Source organism: Verticillium alfalfae, genomic scaffold (assembly GCF_000150825.1).
Source record: "Verticillium alfalfae VaMs.102 supercont1.13 genomic scaffold, whole genome shotgun sequence".
In the NCBI taxonomy this organism is placed as follows: Eukaryota; Fungi; Ascomycota; class Sordariomycetes; order Glomerellales; family Plectosphaerellaceae; genus Verticillium; species Verticillium alfalfae.
In genome coordinates this window covers 606448-621450 of record NW_003315026.1, presented here as the reverse complement: position 1 = coordinate 621450, position 15003 = coordinate 606448, and the positions used below count along the sequence as shown (strand labels likewise).

The following is a 15003-nucleotide window of genomic DNA, read 5'->3' as shown; positions in this document are numbered from 1 at the left end:
CGAGACGGCCCACCGCCACCGGCCCCGCCGCTGCTGCTGCCAGCCGTGCGCTCCGTCATCGTCTCCACCCATCCACTTGGGCTTCTTGATGTCCTGGAACCAGTTGGGAGCTTCAAACGTGTCCATGGTATTCTTCATGCGATGGCCCAGTGATTCAAAGAAGTTTTGGTCCTCCGCGTCCGCATCGGTGTACGCCGGTCGTGACACCCTCTCGCGCCTGTCCTGCGCCGACGCACGCACGGGAGATCGCGCTGGTGAGGACGCCCCGCCCGGCACAGTGAGAACAGGGGCGGACCGGGCAGCAGAGGCGGCTGCAGCAGCGCCCAGACGGGCGAACGTCTCCTCACGGCGCCGGGCGCTCGAGTTGCCGCCGAGATCGCGCTCGATCAGGTCACGACCCTCACGCCACGATCCTGCGCCATACGTGCGCTGGCTGTCTTCGTCCTCATCCTCGATGATGTCGACGCCAAAACCGAAGAACCGCTGGACTTTGCCGTAGAGACCAAACAGTGTGGCGAGAACGGGGACGAGCACGAGAATCGGAAAGAGGTAGTCCATGAAGCTTGTCAGCGGCGTCAGGTTGATATACTGCCCCAGGATGTGGTAGAACAGCGTCTTCTCGTAGATGACCTTGGGCAGAAACGTCATAAAGTTGTAGGACAGGGGGACGCTGAGCTTGGCGACTTGACCCGCGTACCAGAACGCCGATTCGTACCCCGTGTTGCGTTTGACGAGCGCACGGCTCCGCCACGTCTTGACTTCGGTCATGGTGATAAAGGCAGCCGAGCACATGTACAAGAGCCACATGATGGAGATGACCTGACCAGCAAAGCCGACCTGGCCCTTGTCGCCGACCCAGTGATGGACAACACTGATACGGATGACGGAGAGCTTGGGGAACGCGGCCTTGATGAGTTCGGACCACACGATGCATGCCGAGCAAGCGGCGAGGAAGAGACCGATCAGGATGCTGCCGTAGGGCTGGATGTGGTAGTAAAAGATGTAACGAGAGTATGGCGTCAGAATGGTCGTCCGATCCCAGAAGCCAGCGTGGGGAGACGCTTCTCCAAAGTCGAGCTTCTTGGAGGCTGCCGAATCGAGGATCGCCTGGGTTGCAGCCGCCTCCTGCACGAGATGGTTCCACTCGCCGGTGTAACGTGACCGCGCATGACGGGCGCGCGTCAGCTTCCGCGTCAGGTCGGCCATGTACTTTGCGGTGATGACGGTGGGTAGGACGCGGCTCTCGGCAGATCCGCGCATGCCAGCGCGTGGTTGCGACTCGGGTAGGTTGGCCATCTCGACCAGTTCGTCAATCCATTCCTGGAAGTCCCGAGCGCTCCCGACCTTGCGACGACTCAACTCGGAGATTTGGACCTCAATGTCCTCCAGCGTCAGTAGTGAATCCTCCATGCGCTCGTGCACCTTGGGCGCATGGTTCTGGAGGCGGCGCAGCCTGCCGCTGATGGAGGCGAAACGGAAGAGGCGCCGGGGAATCGAGACGAGGCCGTGGCCCATGAGGTAGATGGCGAAGATGAGGCCCCAGAAATAGGCCAACGCCATGATGGTCGTCTTGAGAGAGGCGAAGTTGAGGCCGTGGGACGTGACGAGGTAGACGAGACCGACGAGTCCAGCCCGAAGGCCATGGCGTGATTCTGCGCATTTGCACGCAGAGAATAGAGAACATTGTCTTTGGGTCGCGGTAGCCGGCGTCGGAGTATTCGCCGAGGACGGGGAGGATAAACCTGCGGTTCGCATCATGTCAGCAACGGCAGAGCAGTCGTTGGCAAGTGGGTTCACGAACCATGTCAGGGCGAACGTGAGCCAGTAGGTGATCCTCCAGGATACGAGCAGCACCCTGGCGGGCAGCCAAACACCGCGGGTGGCCTCATCGTCGGTCTTGGCACCGGAGGCCAGGTCGACGGGGACCAGAAGGACCATGCATGCTGGCAGCCAGAGTGCGAAGAAGATGGGGACGAGATAGAATGCTGGTGTCGTCCGTAGGGGCAGGTAGAAGCGCAAGATCAGGAGGACGACCAAAGAGATGGTGAGCAGGGCGAGCAAGGTCAAGACGACGGAGGGCGCGACAGACGACGCGCTCACAATGTGGAACATGACGTCGTGGTTGTGGGCGTACGGGCGTCCCCCATAGAATGCGGATGCGATAACGCTGGCTGGCGTTTTGAGACGATGCCGATGCCTGGTGGATGATGATGTGGTTGTGGTGGTGGTGGTGGTGGTGGTGGTGATGATGCAGCGTTGAGGTCGCAGTTCCCAAGGCTTCCGGCACTCCGTGCCTCCCGTCTTCGTCTTTCTCCTTTCGTCTTTCGTCACTGCCGTCGAGGAATGCAGAGTGTCCACTTGGAGCGGGACGTACGCTAGACCATCCGGGTTAGCGCCCGATCCAGGCACCCAAACGTTAACCTGCCTGCCTACTTGCCTAATGTGCCGTACCCACCTGCCGCAACAACCCCAAGATACCTGCCTGTGCACTGCACTGCGCCTGCCTGCCTGCCTGCTTGTGTACTGCACTGCATCTCCCCTGCCCTCTGCCCTCTCCAATGCCGCTGAGGCACAAAGCTGATCTTTCGTATCATGTACAGCTTCATCCTCAATCGACATGCTCTACTTAAGCAAATGTCTCGACCGTTTAGACACCAATGAGAAACCTGGCAAGCCATGAGGCCTCTATCGCTCTGGCAGCACCCAAGCAAGCCATCTCGAACCCTCTCCTCCCGAGGCGAAAAAGTGCTTGCTGGGACCGACGACGGAGATACCGTGCATACTATAACGTAAGGCCATGCCACGCCTGCTTTCATGCTGGATCAGCATCGGAGCGGACTTTGCTTTGTCATTGCGATCTCCAGCAACAACCTCAATGCAGCCGGCATGCGAGAAGTCCGCTGTCTACCTCGTGGTAGTGGAGACTTCAAGTCCGCGTAACGTACGCACAACTCTTCCGACCGCTGAGATTGGACATCCCAGAAAGACGTCATGCCAGACTCCGTGGACTCCGCCTCGGAAGCTTTTCGACAGCTACGTGGACCATCCTATCGCCCTCCTCACGCGTCTAGCTCCTAGACGGGTCGATGATGGGACGGATCGTTAAAAGCATGTCCACTGGACAGTAATGATGCCGTTCCCCAAAGAGACTTTGACCTCCGCTCCCCATCATCGCCTCCTGGAGACGACCGTTCCGCCGTCTTCTGGACCATAGCATCACCGGCGTACCGAGTGCTCCCCCCCTCACCCTTGTTCCTCTATCCCACCATGGTCGTTCTCATCGCCGGCATCACTGGCTCCCTTGGCCAGCGCCTCGCCCGGACCGCCCTGGACCGCGGCCTCGCCGTCCGTGGTCTCGGCCGCAACCCCGACAAGCTCGACCCCACCATTGCCGCCTCCCTCGAGTCCTTCGTCCAGTCGGCCTCCCACGAGGACATCCCCGCCCTCGACAAGGCCGTCGTCGGCGTCGACTCGATCATCAACGCCTACTCGCCGATCGATGTCCTGAACCTCGACGGCTCCCTCCTCTTGCTGCGCGCCGCCGAGCGCGCCGGCATCAAGGTCTTCATCGCCTCCTCATGGAACAACGACTGGACGCGGATGAAGTATGGCGCATTTGAGCACTATGATATACGCATCGCCTTTGAGCTTCAGGCTGCCCTGACAAGCACCATCCGTCCCGTCTATCTCTTCACCGGCATCTTCTCCAGCTACATGCTGACGCCCTTCGGCCCCGGCGCCCCCGCCGTCGGGCCCGAAAAGACCGTCTTCCGCTACTGGGGCGACGTTGGTCTGAAGACGAAGCACCCCTGGGTCACCCAGGATGATGCTGCCGCCTACACCATCGACGTCCTCCTCCATGGCCAGGTGTGCAGGACGGCCAGGCGCTTCTTCTACATCCCGTCTGGCGCAGCACCATCGCCGAAAATCGCCGAGGCGTACGGGCGCGTCAGCGGGAAGCCCTACGACATCGAAAAAGGCCGGTAGCCTCGACGAGCTGCGGCAGCAAATTGACGAGTCGCGTAAGCAGCTCGGCCGGGGCCGGGCGTGGGATTACGCGCCGCTCGCCGGCGAGCTCCAAGCCAGCAGTGGCATTTTTGAGTTGGCCGACGAGCAGCTGTACGACGTGAACAAGGTCAAGACAGCGACGACACTGTATGATGCTCTGCAGGAACTTTTCTAGACTAGGTCTCGAGATGCGATACGATGAAAGATGCCTACGGCCGGGCCTGTTGGTGCCATGTACCTCGACTGCAGTGCCGTAGTAGCCAATTGCATCTACGTATGTAAACTGGACGAGCTCTCTTGGGGCCTCGTCAGGAGCACAATCGCACATGTGAAGGCCCGTAGTGTCGGTTTGTTGCAGTGATCAAGAAGACTATCAGGCTCAACCGAGTCCTTACAGTGGCCAACGTTGTCCCATGCCATTCCCCCCTATTCTTCAAAGCTCGAGCCATGCGAGTGTCGAGGCACGACATGCAATCTTCAGTGCGCGCATGGTATGCTCCTGCTCGTCTCCTCAATGACGCGGATGCAGATATGCCTTGAATTCCAAGTTGCGGAAGACCGTGGCCCATGTGAGCGTGGCTATGCTTTAGAATACATTAACGACTTTGTCTTGACGATAGTGTCTCTGAAACGTTGATCCTCTGGAACACGAGGCTGGAAGCGTAGGATACACACCATAACCCGACCGAATCGGGGGCCAGCATGCCGGGCGACATGCGCACTTCTCAACTTCAGCATGATGATTCGTGTGACCCCCACGGGCATTCGTGACTTTTGTCTAACACTACTATTCAAACTGGAAAAAAATCATCCATGAGACGCCGACCGACCGGACTACCACATCCTGACAGGCTGGGGTGACCTCGCGTATCTCTTGGCCGCTTCATGCCTCGGCCCCGGCGGCCGAAAAACGAGTCCAAAAGATGATCTGTCACAACCTACTCCCGCCTCATCGACAGCCTCTTTGCCTTTCCCTCGCGAGATCAACCGCATCCCGCTCTCTCTAGCTCGACAGGATCTTGACGACCTCCTTGGTGATGGCGTCACCGACCTCGACGGTGCCGGCGCTGCCTCCAATGTCCTTGGTGCGAAGACCGCCATCGAGCACGTTCTTAACGGCGTCCTCGACCGCCTGGGCCTCCTTGGGCAGGTTGAGGGAGTAGCGGAGCATCATGGCGATGGAGAGGATGGTGCCGATGGGGTTGACGATGCCCTGGCCGGAGATGTCTGGCGCGGAGCCTGGAAACTGTTAGTAAGAGAGCAAGGTACGTATGCTGCAGAGGAAGAAGGCTTACCGTGGATGGGCTCGTAGATGCCGTTGCACCGACCCTTGCCGTCGGGGATACCGCTGAGACTCGCGCTGGGCAGGAGACCAATGCTGCCGGGGATGACACTCGCCTCGTCGGAGATGATGTCACCGAAGAGGTTGCTCGTGAAGACGACGCCGTTGAGAGCGCGCGGGCTCTTAACCATCATCATGGCCGCAGAATCGATGAGCTGGTGCTTGATCTCGAGCTGGGGGAACTCCTTCTCAAACACCTCGGTCGTGACCTTTCTCCACAGTCGGCTCGTCGCCAACACGTTGGCCTTGTCAAGACTCCACACCGTCTTGTCGCCGCGCGCAATGGCGAGGAAACCCGCAAGACGCGCCACACGCTCAATCTCTGGCCGGCTGTAGGGTTCCGTGTCCATAGCCTTGCCATCACCGTTGTCCTCGATGCGGTCGCCGAAGTAGATGCCACCGGTCAGCTCACGAACCACGACAAAGTCGGTGCCGCGGCAGACCTCAGCCTTGAGCGGGGAGAAGTCAACGAGGGCGTCGGAGGCAAAGTTGCAGGGGCGCAGGTTGCCATAGGCACCCATCTCTTTGCGGAGGCGGAGGAGGCCCTGTTCCGGGCGGACGGCGCCGGTGCCCCATTTGGGGCCGCCGATGGCGCCGAGGAGCACAGCCGAAGCTGCGTTGGCGGCCGCGAGGGCCTCGTCGGTAAGGGGGGAGCCGGTGGCGTCAATAGAGGCCTGTCGTTTTCATCTGTCAGCAACAGAGCGTGTGGGTTGTAATCTGTGGGAGAACTCACGCCACCGAGGAGGTGTTCTTGGAGGTTGAACTTGACTCCAGAGCTGTTTGCCTCCACTGCCTTCAGGACCTGGTACAAACATGTCAGTCAACCAAGGACCATGACAATCGTGAACTTGAGTTCATGGGAAACTATCCATACCTTGATGCCCTCGGCAACAACCTCGGGACCGCAGTGGTCACCTCCGAACACCACAATATCGTGGGTGGTCGCCATATTGAAGCTGTGTCGGTGATAGAAAATATGTACGGGTTTGTCGGAGAGAGGAGGTCAAGTAGAGTAGACGCAATTGAAACTGCTCCAAATGGGGTATTCAAGAAATGGCTATTCGTTTCAATTCGTACGGGAAGTGTAGTTGCAGAGAGAAAGAGGAAGACGAGGCTCGTGTCGAAGCAAGAAAGCAAGAACGAATTGCTCTGCCCAATAACTGCCCCGCGTCACGCACAGAGTTCGGGTTCCAGCTACCCCGCATCCCGACATCGGAGAGCTTGTGCCCCGATCCAACCCGCCATGGACCCGCTGACTCAGCTATACCCCTATTCTCCGTCCTATTGTTCGGCGTTCAGGTGCATGCCACAAACAGGACGCGGCACCTCGGCTGGACGACACTTGCAAAACAGCCGAACTTAGACGAGGAATATTCTAATTTTCGCTATGTTCATATATGTTTCCTTAAGATCCCCGGTAGATCATGCCCCGGATGCTACTTGGGTTTTCGTATGTACTCGTGATCCCATCTGGTGCGTCGTTGCGGCGCTCCCCTGCGTCCGACTTGTTACTGGAGCTCGCTGGAGCTGGTACTCCAGGTACTCCAATGAGGCGCCTGGTCACCGGAACGACTTGAAGGACTTGTGTGCCAGCGGCGATGCGCCTACCGTCGCTTGCCCCGAGCCTCTATTAGAGTCTCGCATTCGTCCGCCCCTCATGTTCGGCGTGTTCGCACAGAAGGCACAGATGTACACGCTGGGCAGCATTCGTCGTGAGGCGATGTTGATGCACAGCCCGTGGAGCCACAATTCACAGGACTCACTGCACAGATGATGAGTAAACGAGACTGTGACCTTCTCTGGAATCAAAACTTACCACTGAACCATGAACCCCTCTCCATCGCCGTTTCGGTTGCAGACGCATCGAACAGCACGGCTGCCGGCGTCCGTCGATGGTGTGGGGAAACCTCGCTCTGATCCCTTCGACGGTGAGCCGGTGTGCGCTGGGAAGCTCCCCGTGCTGAATCGGTGAGACCGCTGCGCGCTGCCGGGCATCTGGGTGCCCAGCTTCTGTCGGCTCTCGACCACGCGCCGCAGCTCGCTTGCCGCGTCACCGCTCGTGTCCGCCGTTCGTCCACCGCGTTGTGAGTCGTTCATCACAGTTTCAGCGTCACTCTCTGGATCCTGGCCGAAAGCGTCGCTGCTCAGCCTCGCGAAGCTAGCCAGATTCCGTTCGCTGACACTACGATGCGACGTGTTGAACCCAGATGCAATGGGTTTATGAGGGTCGGGCAAGGCAAATGATGCATTACGGCTCGGGATGATGATTGGCTCGTCATCGGTTGAGGAGTCCTCATCTTCGGATTCAAAACTTCGTTCTCGGCGTGGCATCTCGTGCGACGGTCTCCTCCGTGCCGGACCTGCCGTGCCAGGCTCCTCTACTATCATGGTTGTTTCTGCACGTGCTCGACCCTTGGAGTCGATGGTGAACTTGACGGACGTCCTGGTTCGTGGCGGTGCTGTTTCGGGGATCGAGGTGAGACTGGATAGACGAGTATGGCTTTTTAATGGTGATATCCTCCCCGAGGATCGAACGCTTGGTGGTCTGTTCGAGCCGGTGGCCGCGGGTTGGGCGGGCGTCGGGCGTATGGCTGGCGCCAAAACCGGCAATTGTCGCCGTCCTCGATTCTCGCTGAAGCTCCTTTGCAGACCTCCAGGGCGGCCTGCGATCTTGTTGGGCGAACTCGCTGAAGCACGGTCGGGTCCTTGATTAGGCAATATTTCCCTTGTACTGGCCGATCGACGCATATCTTGCCGCATAGGTGCCGTGGAAAGAGTCTGGGCAACATCGGCCATGGAGAAATGCGAGAGAGATTCGGTCTGGTTCACGCCAAAGCTTGCGTCCATGTCTGAGGACTGAGGTCGGCTGAAGAGTAGACCTGGGTCAACACCAACACCACTAGGGCTGATGATGCCAAACGGGTCGTCAAGGCTCCCTGAGTACGAGTGTAATGGCATGCTAGCACTGGAGGTCAGCGTTCCACCTCTCGGCATGGCCTGCTTGGGAGCCAGCGGCCTGTCCCTCCGGATTGATTGACGGTGATCCTGGCCTTGTCGATTTTGTTGCTGGGGGTGGTGTTGGTGTTGCTGCTGGTTCTGCAGTATCGAAGGGTTGTCCAAAAACATTTGTGTGGCATCGAAAGACCCCAGCTGCCTGTGCGAGGATATGGGCGTTCCGAACACACCGGTGCCGAAGCTCGCAAAATCCAAATCCATGCCCGCCATGTCCGCCGAAGGATCCCAAAAACTCGCATTCGGCGCTACCGGTGCGGACATTGGATAGTCGAACATGTCCGAAGTTGATGCGAAAGACATGGTCTGCTGTTGAGGCGCTCCGGTCGTGGCGAAGTCCGGATGGCCGTAGCCCTGATCGTTCTGCATATTGTCCCTTTTGAGGCTGAAAGCGAGCTTCCGCCCTCCCTTGTGGGCGGAAGGCGGAGGTGTGGCGGTCTGGCCTTCAACCTCTTCCACGCCAGCCTTCTTCTTGGCTTTCTTCGTCGATCTCGGTTTTTGAGTTGTTTGTGAACTCGCTGCGGGCTGGTGCTGTTCCGAGTACTCTTGCGGCTTGATCAGGCCAGGGGAAGAGGGGAGCCTCCTGGCTGGGTCGACGGGTGGTAGCGGGAGGTTGGGGTTCGCGGAGAAGTGGTTGACATGCGTTGCTATCTCGGCAGCCACACCGCCAGCAGAAAGCTGGCGCTTGTGTCCGAGCGAAGGGGGGCAGGAGGCGAGGCTGGCGCCGTGAAAGTCGCCAAAGGGGCCTTGAAGATTGCCCGGTGTGGTGTTGAAGACGGAGTACTCCTCGGCAAAGCGAGGCGTCCAGCCGTTCGAGTCGTTGAAAGAGTCTTGTCGGGCCTTGGGCGTCTGAAATACAGGACTAGGAAAGACGGCAGAAGTGGGTGTCTGTAGAGGGGTCGGCGGCTGAGCGTTTGGATCTCCAAAGCTGTGGGAAGCGGGAGGTTAGCGGAAATGTAAGACCCGAGAACAAGCGACGAAGTCAACGTGAAGACTTCTTCTCGCGTCGAGTGGGTAGGCCAGGGCAGTGAAGGCAAGGCAAGGCAGGCAGGAAGGCGGAGGTGGGGTCTTGCCTGGAAGCCTGGTGATCCCCACTCATAGCAATTTTGATGTCGTCGTGCACAACCTCAACGCAACCATGACAGTAGCCGCGGGGAGGAGATCAATATTGGAGGTTGAAGGAGTATCGAGCTGCGTGGTGTGCAGGTCGTATCAATCGCTCTTCCACAAACGAGAGTGGGACAGGTAAAAATCGAAGGATGATCAGGCGAACTGGTCTGTATGTTAGGAATGCTCAAGATCGTGATGCGACATTCATCATTATTGCAGCTTGTGAACGACCGCCCGCATGTGCGAGATGTGGTATGCCTGGCGGAGCAACTGACCGGCGGGCGACGGGCCTTTCGTAAGTAATGGTTCTTGTCGGGCAATTAAGGTTGGCTCAAGCGAGCCTGATAGCTAGGGTCGAGGGCGAGGGAGAGGGACGGAAGGTCGGCAGGGCAGAGAAAGGGAGAAGAGGGATGAGAAACAGGCGGCATACCGAAATGGAATGACAAACAAGATCGGAGGACACGAGGGATTCGAGATCCGAAGGACGAGTGGCTGCCAAGCGTCGTGAGATTGATGCGAGCGACCAGAATAACGCAGACAAGCCAATCAGCCAACGTGGTCGTTCTCGGTAAGATGGCCACGAGCTTCCAGACAGCCCAGCTTGCTGAGGATTTGGGGGCAGGAGATTCTGGCGGTCGTGATCCACCAGGCGGGATGGAGCAGCTTCGGTCGACGGGGTCTGTGCCTAGAGAATGGGCTGTAGCAGGCAAGCCAGCGAGTGAGTTGACCAAAACGGCCTCTGTGGTCTCGTAGCTAGACAGGCCGGGGCAAACGGTGAGCAAGGCACCATTCGATCAAGTGCAAGCCAGAGAGAGAGAGAGAGGGGGGGGGAGGGAGACGACAGCAAGGCAAGGCAAGAATGAGGCTCAGGTCGCAAGTCTAAAGAAGAAGGGTCGTGCTCTTGCGACCAGATCACAAGAACGTAATACACGAGACCAAAAAAGAAGTGGTGAGGCAACAGCAAAGGAGGCAAGGTTGGAAGCAAGATGGGCGCCCTGTCAGATCAGGATCAATGCGTGCCTAGGGAGGTAGCGAGGCAAAAAGGTATTCAAGGTGAGGTGAGGTAAGGTATGTTGCATATCACCCAGCGTACGTGCCTGGCCTGGACTGGACTGGACAGGGGTTGGGCGGGTGATAGCTCAACTCGGAATCGAGCGAACGGCAGGATGATGGAAGGGATAGGATGGGGGATCAAGGCCAAATGCCCCAATCTCTCACCTGCATCAACAGCTGACAAGCGCGCCGCCGCCCAGGCCCAACAGCCTACCTAGGGAAGGCCCAAATGACGGGAGGGAGGAAGAGTACCTGAGTTGCTCGGCATGACACCAGGCAGAGGTTGCATCAGTAGCACGCACGGCAGGGCCATCAAGACGATCCGATGGAGGGATGATATGGAGCCGCTGGCACCCGAGCCGAGAGAGACCAGCCAATTCCAGTTACAGGCGGAGGTCCAGTTGCAGTAGGGAATCCCACCCCGAACTCTTTTAGCCTGGAGGCCGGCTCACTATGGCGTGCCCAGGGCCCCCCGCCAGCGCGAGTTCAGGCACAGGCTCAGGCACAGGCTCGCACCATGCATCGCCACGGTGCCCGGTGAGAAGCCTGGCTTGGCTTGCCGGGTCGTTCACCTACTAGGTAAGGGTAATTGGTGGTGTGAATTCCCGCTGGCCAAGACTGCCCCATGACCGAAGGTTTTAGAGGGGGTTCACGTTCTCAGCCAGCTGTTCCTGTGTCTGGGATCCCCAGCTCGTTCGGTGCTCAAGTCGACTCGACGATAGCGGCAAGACAGCCTCCGGCTGCGTCGGTATCAGGACTATGAGTCAAGCCCATCTTCGTCCTCTGACACGTACCAACCTGAAGTTCGTACCTGGAACCGTAGTTGATGGCTATAGCTGCGCCTGGCGGAGAGAGCAGCAAATCCTCGAATGGCATTGGTACTGGCAACGTGCGGATGTGACACCACCAAAAGGTGCTAATCGACCTGCTGTATGCAGCCTGAACCCCGGTAAAGTAAGCCCATGCCAAACATGGCTCTAGCCCAGGGGTCTCACCGAGCTGTGAGCTACAATCAGACTTGTTGCCGATAACGCAGTATGGGCGTGATCCTCCCTCCCTTTCCTTGCCAAGACACTCAGTAACGGCGAGCGAGACGCAGAACAGCCATCGGGGTTCAGTCGGTATGGAGTTGGAAGTCGAACAATTCTCCCTCCACTGAACCGCGCAAGTGGCTCTTTAGTTCGTAACTTCACAGTCGGGTCCACTGTGGACTGACGTGATGTGCGAGGCACGATATCTCCATAGCGCTGAAAATCCAAGAGTCTGGGGCGCCGTAGCAGGGTTCACCCACGGAGGATGGCCCTGGGTATTCGCCCGAAGGGCAAGCGAGATCGCCGTCCGGAGAGGGACCACCGGCACTTCAGAGATGAGAGAATGTTCACCATCCTTCATGGACCATCAATACCTGGGGCGTGCTACAGCTGCGGCGATCTAACATTCCGAGTCCAGCATTGTTTTCTTTGGGACGGCCATGCTGGATTGGGGGGCTTTAGTGTACAGGTCAGAGGCTGTGGGAAGGTTCATCGTGAAAAGGCCACTTCTCGATCCTCAAAACCATCACATCGAAGGCGAACGACTGGCTGGGGAAAGCTCAAGCCGTCTGGTGACGACATAAAGTCCAAACCCAACAATCCCCTCTCAGCGCACTCTGCCAGTGGTGGTGGTGGTGGCCGGCTCCTATTTGGCCATCCTCTTGCCATTGGCGCCGCCTCCGCATCGCTCACCTCCGAAGGCTGCCGACTTCATTTCCCCATTCAAGGACGATCATCCCCGGTTCAGCTGACATCCGGCCAGCAAAATCCTTCTAGGGGAGAACACATGCCTTGCGAGGACGGGCCGAGAACGAGACTTGCAATTGCGAGGTCTTGGAAAGAATAGCAGCACACACGACTTACCGCGCCCTTCGTCTCGGTTACCTCTCATCTTACCTTCAGTCTGGTAATGTTCGCCCATGGCACTTTTCAGTATTGCGCAAATGTTGCGATCTTCCAGGCGCGCGCAAAACGCACAGCGTTGCGATCGTTCTGGGTCGAACGCTGTCCTGCAGGCTCACACCACCCCGGGCTGATTCGTCAACTATTATGCAGTCATTATCGAGTTGCCAGCCCTGCCAGGCTACCAATGAGTCAGGATCGGCTCAACGATCCGCCATTGGCAGGTCGTCGACTGTGTAGGACTTTCCGAGTCCACGACGCTCTCGGGCTGTCGGTAAATGGAAGAGGTGTCATCGTTGGCCATTCGACCGAGATTCTATCAATGCGATGGCACTGCGAGAACTAAGGCGCAAACGAGTTTTTGAGTCTCCTGGATTTGCCGCGCCCATTTTCGCTGACAATTGAGCCGATGTCTCACGCCAATGCAGCGGCTCACATATCCCTTGCTTGACGATAGCATCCTGTCTTCGCATATCTTCGTGGCAACACATGGGGTTCTCCGCAGAGCGCAGCGGGAAGACAAGTACTTCTTTCCAAGACTGTTGAGGTTGCAGCCGCTCAGTCTCGCAAGGTGCTGTTGAGAGGAGTGAGACGGCATTGTTCAGAGCTGTTCCCAGGGCGTGCCTTCCATTCCAACACACGACGAGATAGGTTGTTGGCGTAGTTTAGGAGCAAGTTGTGCGGTTGGCTAGGTGAAAGCTTTCAGCACGCTCCGAATCCCTAGATGAAGACTGAGCGACATCTCCGTGCAGTTCTAACTGGAGGTCGCATGCTTGTAGTATGTACCCTCGAGAACGTCAAAAGTCGGACCGGAATGTGTTGATCTGCGTTGGTCTTTCTGAGGTATGGCATGATGCTGCCATGACGGACTGTCGACAAGCACCATTTTTGAAGATATGGATGGGTTTGGGTAAAGTAGGGAGGTTTGCAATGGAAGGCACCGAAGTACCTTACTTTAGGTACTAGGTTTCTACCTACCCTACCCAAGGTACCTTAGGTAAGGCAGATCACACATGGGTGGCACATGTCGGTGGCTTACGCAGGCAGATGTGGCTTGGTTGGTGCAACAGCTGGAAAGGCTCCGCACGTGCGAGTGGATTCCGGACTCCTGGATATCCAGCAGCGAACGACCTCATACCTCAAACACGACTTGTTACAGGGGCTCATACAGAGAGAGTTCTTTCAGCTTCATGATCATCTCAATTGTGGCAAACAAGTCACTCAGTTTCAGAGCACATCCACCGCGCTGGCACAGGACCCAGAGATTCTTGAGACAAAGTGATGGCTGCGGCCCCGACTTCGATGGGTTTGGCAAGGGGGCTGATCTCACGATGCCCTCCGGCGAAACATCATAAACAAAGAACTATCGACGCCACTGTGACGTCGAACCGAGATCAAACAGATTCGACTCCAAACATAAAGAGAATCCAGTTCAGACAGATCGGGCTTGCTTCTCGGACTGCGAAACACCAATTGGCCAAGTAGAAAGTCCTCACCGTCCCAATAATCTTCCCACAACAGGTTTCCCCTGCAGGAAGCCAGCCCCTCAGGCAGGGTGATAGACGACCGGAAGACATGGCGAAAGTTCTCGGCCACACGGATGCGAAGCAAACCCGTCACACGCCTGCCGGAAAAGTCTCACCCTTTCCCACTATCACAACTCCCGAACCCCTTTACGCGTCCCCCCCCCCCCCGCCCCCCTCACAAAGGCTACAGACACAACCTCACGCGACGCTTCGCGCATTCATACCCCTACCCTCTGACCAGGATGAACCATCCAGACCGAAGTCTTTTTCCCACTTATCTCAGTGCGGCATACCCCAGACCAACACTTGCCAGCTCAGACTCCTTACCATCACCCTACACCTTTCAGCCCTCTAGCCTCACCACCATCAACACCTCCGATACCCAGGTCAGGCACACGCCCCCCCCCCTCGCCCAAGCAGAGCATGTGGCCCCTCCCACAAGGCGAGAGTAAGCATGATCGTCTGCCCATCAATTCTCACGCCCAACCTTGTACACCCTTCCGGATGGAAACGCATCTTCCTCTCAATCCGCCGCATGAATGTACGAGATTAGATGACTCGCCTTCTCCACGAAACCTGCTCCTTCGTCCTTGCTCCGCGCGTCGTTGTGTCCTCTCCACGAAACCAAACCAAATCGATCACCGTGATCTGTCCCAGGATCCGGCAAGATGTGATTCCCTCCCAGCAAAACTTATAATTCCCGCTACTGGCGTGGCACCAGACTGCCACAGCTGCTGTCATCAGCTCACAGTCCGGCCAACCAGCCGTCCTACAACACCGGATGCCTATCCCCAGAATGTAACAGGGAGCATTTTCTGGGCTTCTGGGCGATGTCCATTATGGTAGAGCCAGTCGCTCAATCGTCCGAGCACTTAGTGCCACTTGTCATCCCATTTAGTCACGTCTTAGCCTCCTGTTCGTGATGCGTTGGGTGCCTCCTTGAAAACTCTATCCCTGCCGGGGCCCTGAGGCTGTGTCCGCCTGTGGCTGACCATCCTCCCCTTCCCCCTCCATTCCG

The 15003-nt window shown here is 57.7% G+C and overlaps 4 protein-coding genes across 4 annotated transcripts; 1 reads left to right on the top strand and 3 right to left on the bottom strand.

Annotated features, from left to right (window-relative positions):
- Positions 1-55: 55 nt before the first annotated feature.
- Positions 56-2112, bottom strand: VDBG_08812 (LMBR1 domain-containing protein; the record flags this gene model as incomplete). Its single annotated transcript, XM_003000970.1, has 2 exons — positions 56-93; positions 237-2112. 2 exons carry the CDS (start codon positions 2110-2112, stop codon positions 56-58), a joined length of 1914 nt encoding a protein of 637 aa, XP_003001016.1.
- A 1155-nt stretch (positions 2113-3267) lies between these two features.
- VDBG_08811 (conserved hypothetical protein) lies at positions 3268-3987 on the top strand (the record flags this gene model as incomplete). Its single annotated transcript, XM_003000969.1, has 1 exon — positions 3268-3987. The coding sequence occupies one exon, from the start codon at positions 3268-3270 to the stop codon at positions 3985-3987; it is 720 nt and encodes a 239-aa protein (XP_003001015.1).
- A 1024-nt stretch (positions 3988-5011) lies between these two features.
- On the bottom strand, positions 5012-6299 carry VDBG_08810 (3-isopropylmalate dehydrogenase; the record flags this gene model as incomplete). The annotated part of the gene is made up of 4 exons (XM_003000968.1): positions 5012-5247; positions 5304-6024; positions 6084-6152; positions 6225-6299. The coding sequence occupies 4 exons, from the start codon at positions 6297-6299 to the stop codon at positions 5012-5014; spliced, it is 1101 nt and encodes a 366-aa protein (XP_003001014.1).
- An 863-nt stretch (positions 6300-7162) lies between these two features.
- Positions 7163-9461, bottom strand: VDBG_08809 (conserved hypothetical protein; the record flags this gene model as incomplete). The annotated part of the gene is made up of 2 exons (XM_003000967.1): positions 7163-9290; positions 9358-9461. 2 exons carry the CDS (start codon positions 9459-9461, stop codon positions 7163-7165), a joined length of 2232 nt encoding a protein of 743 aa, XP_003001013.1.
- Between the last annotated feature and the right edge of the window lie 5542 nt (positions 9462-15003).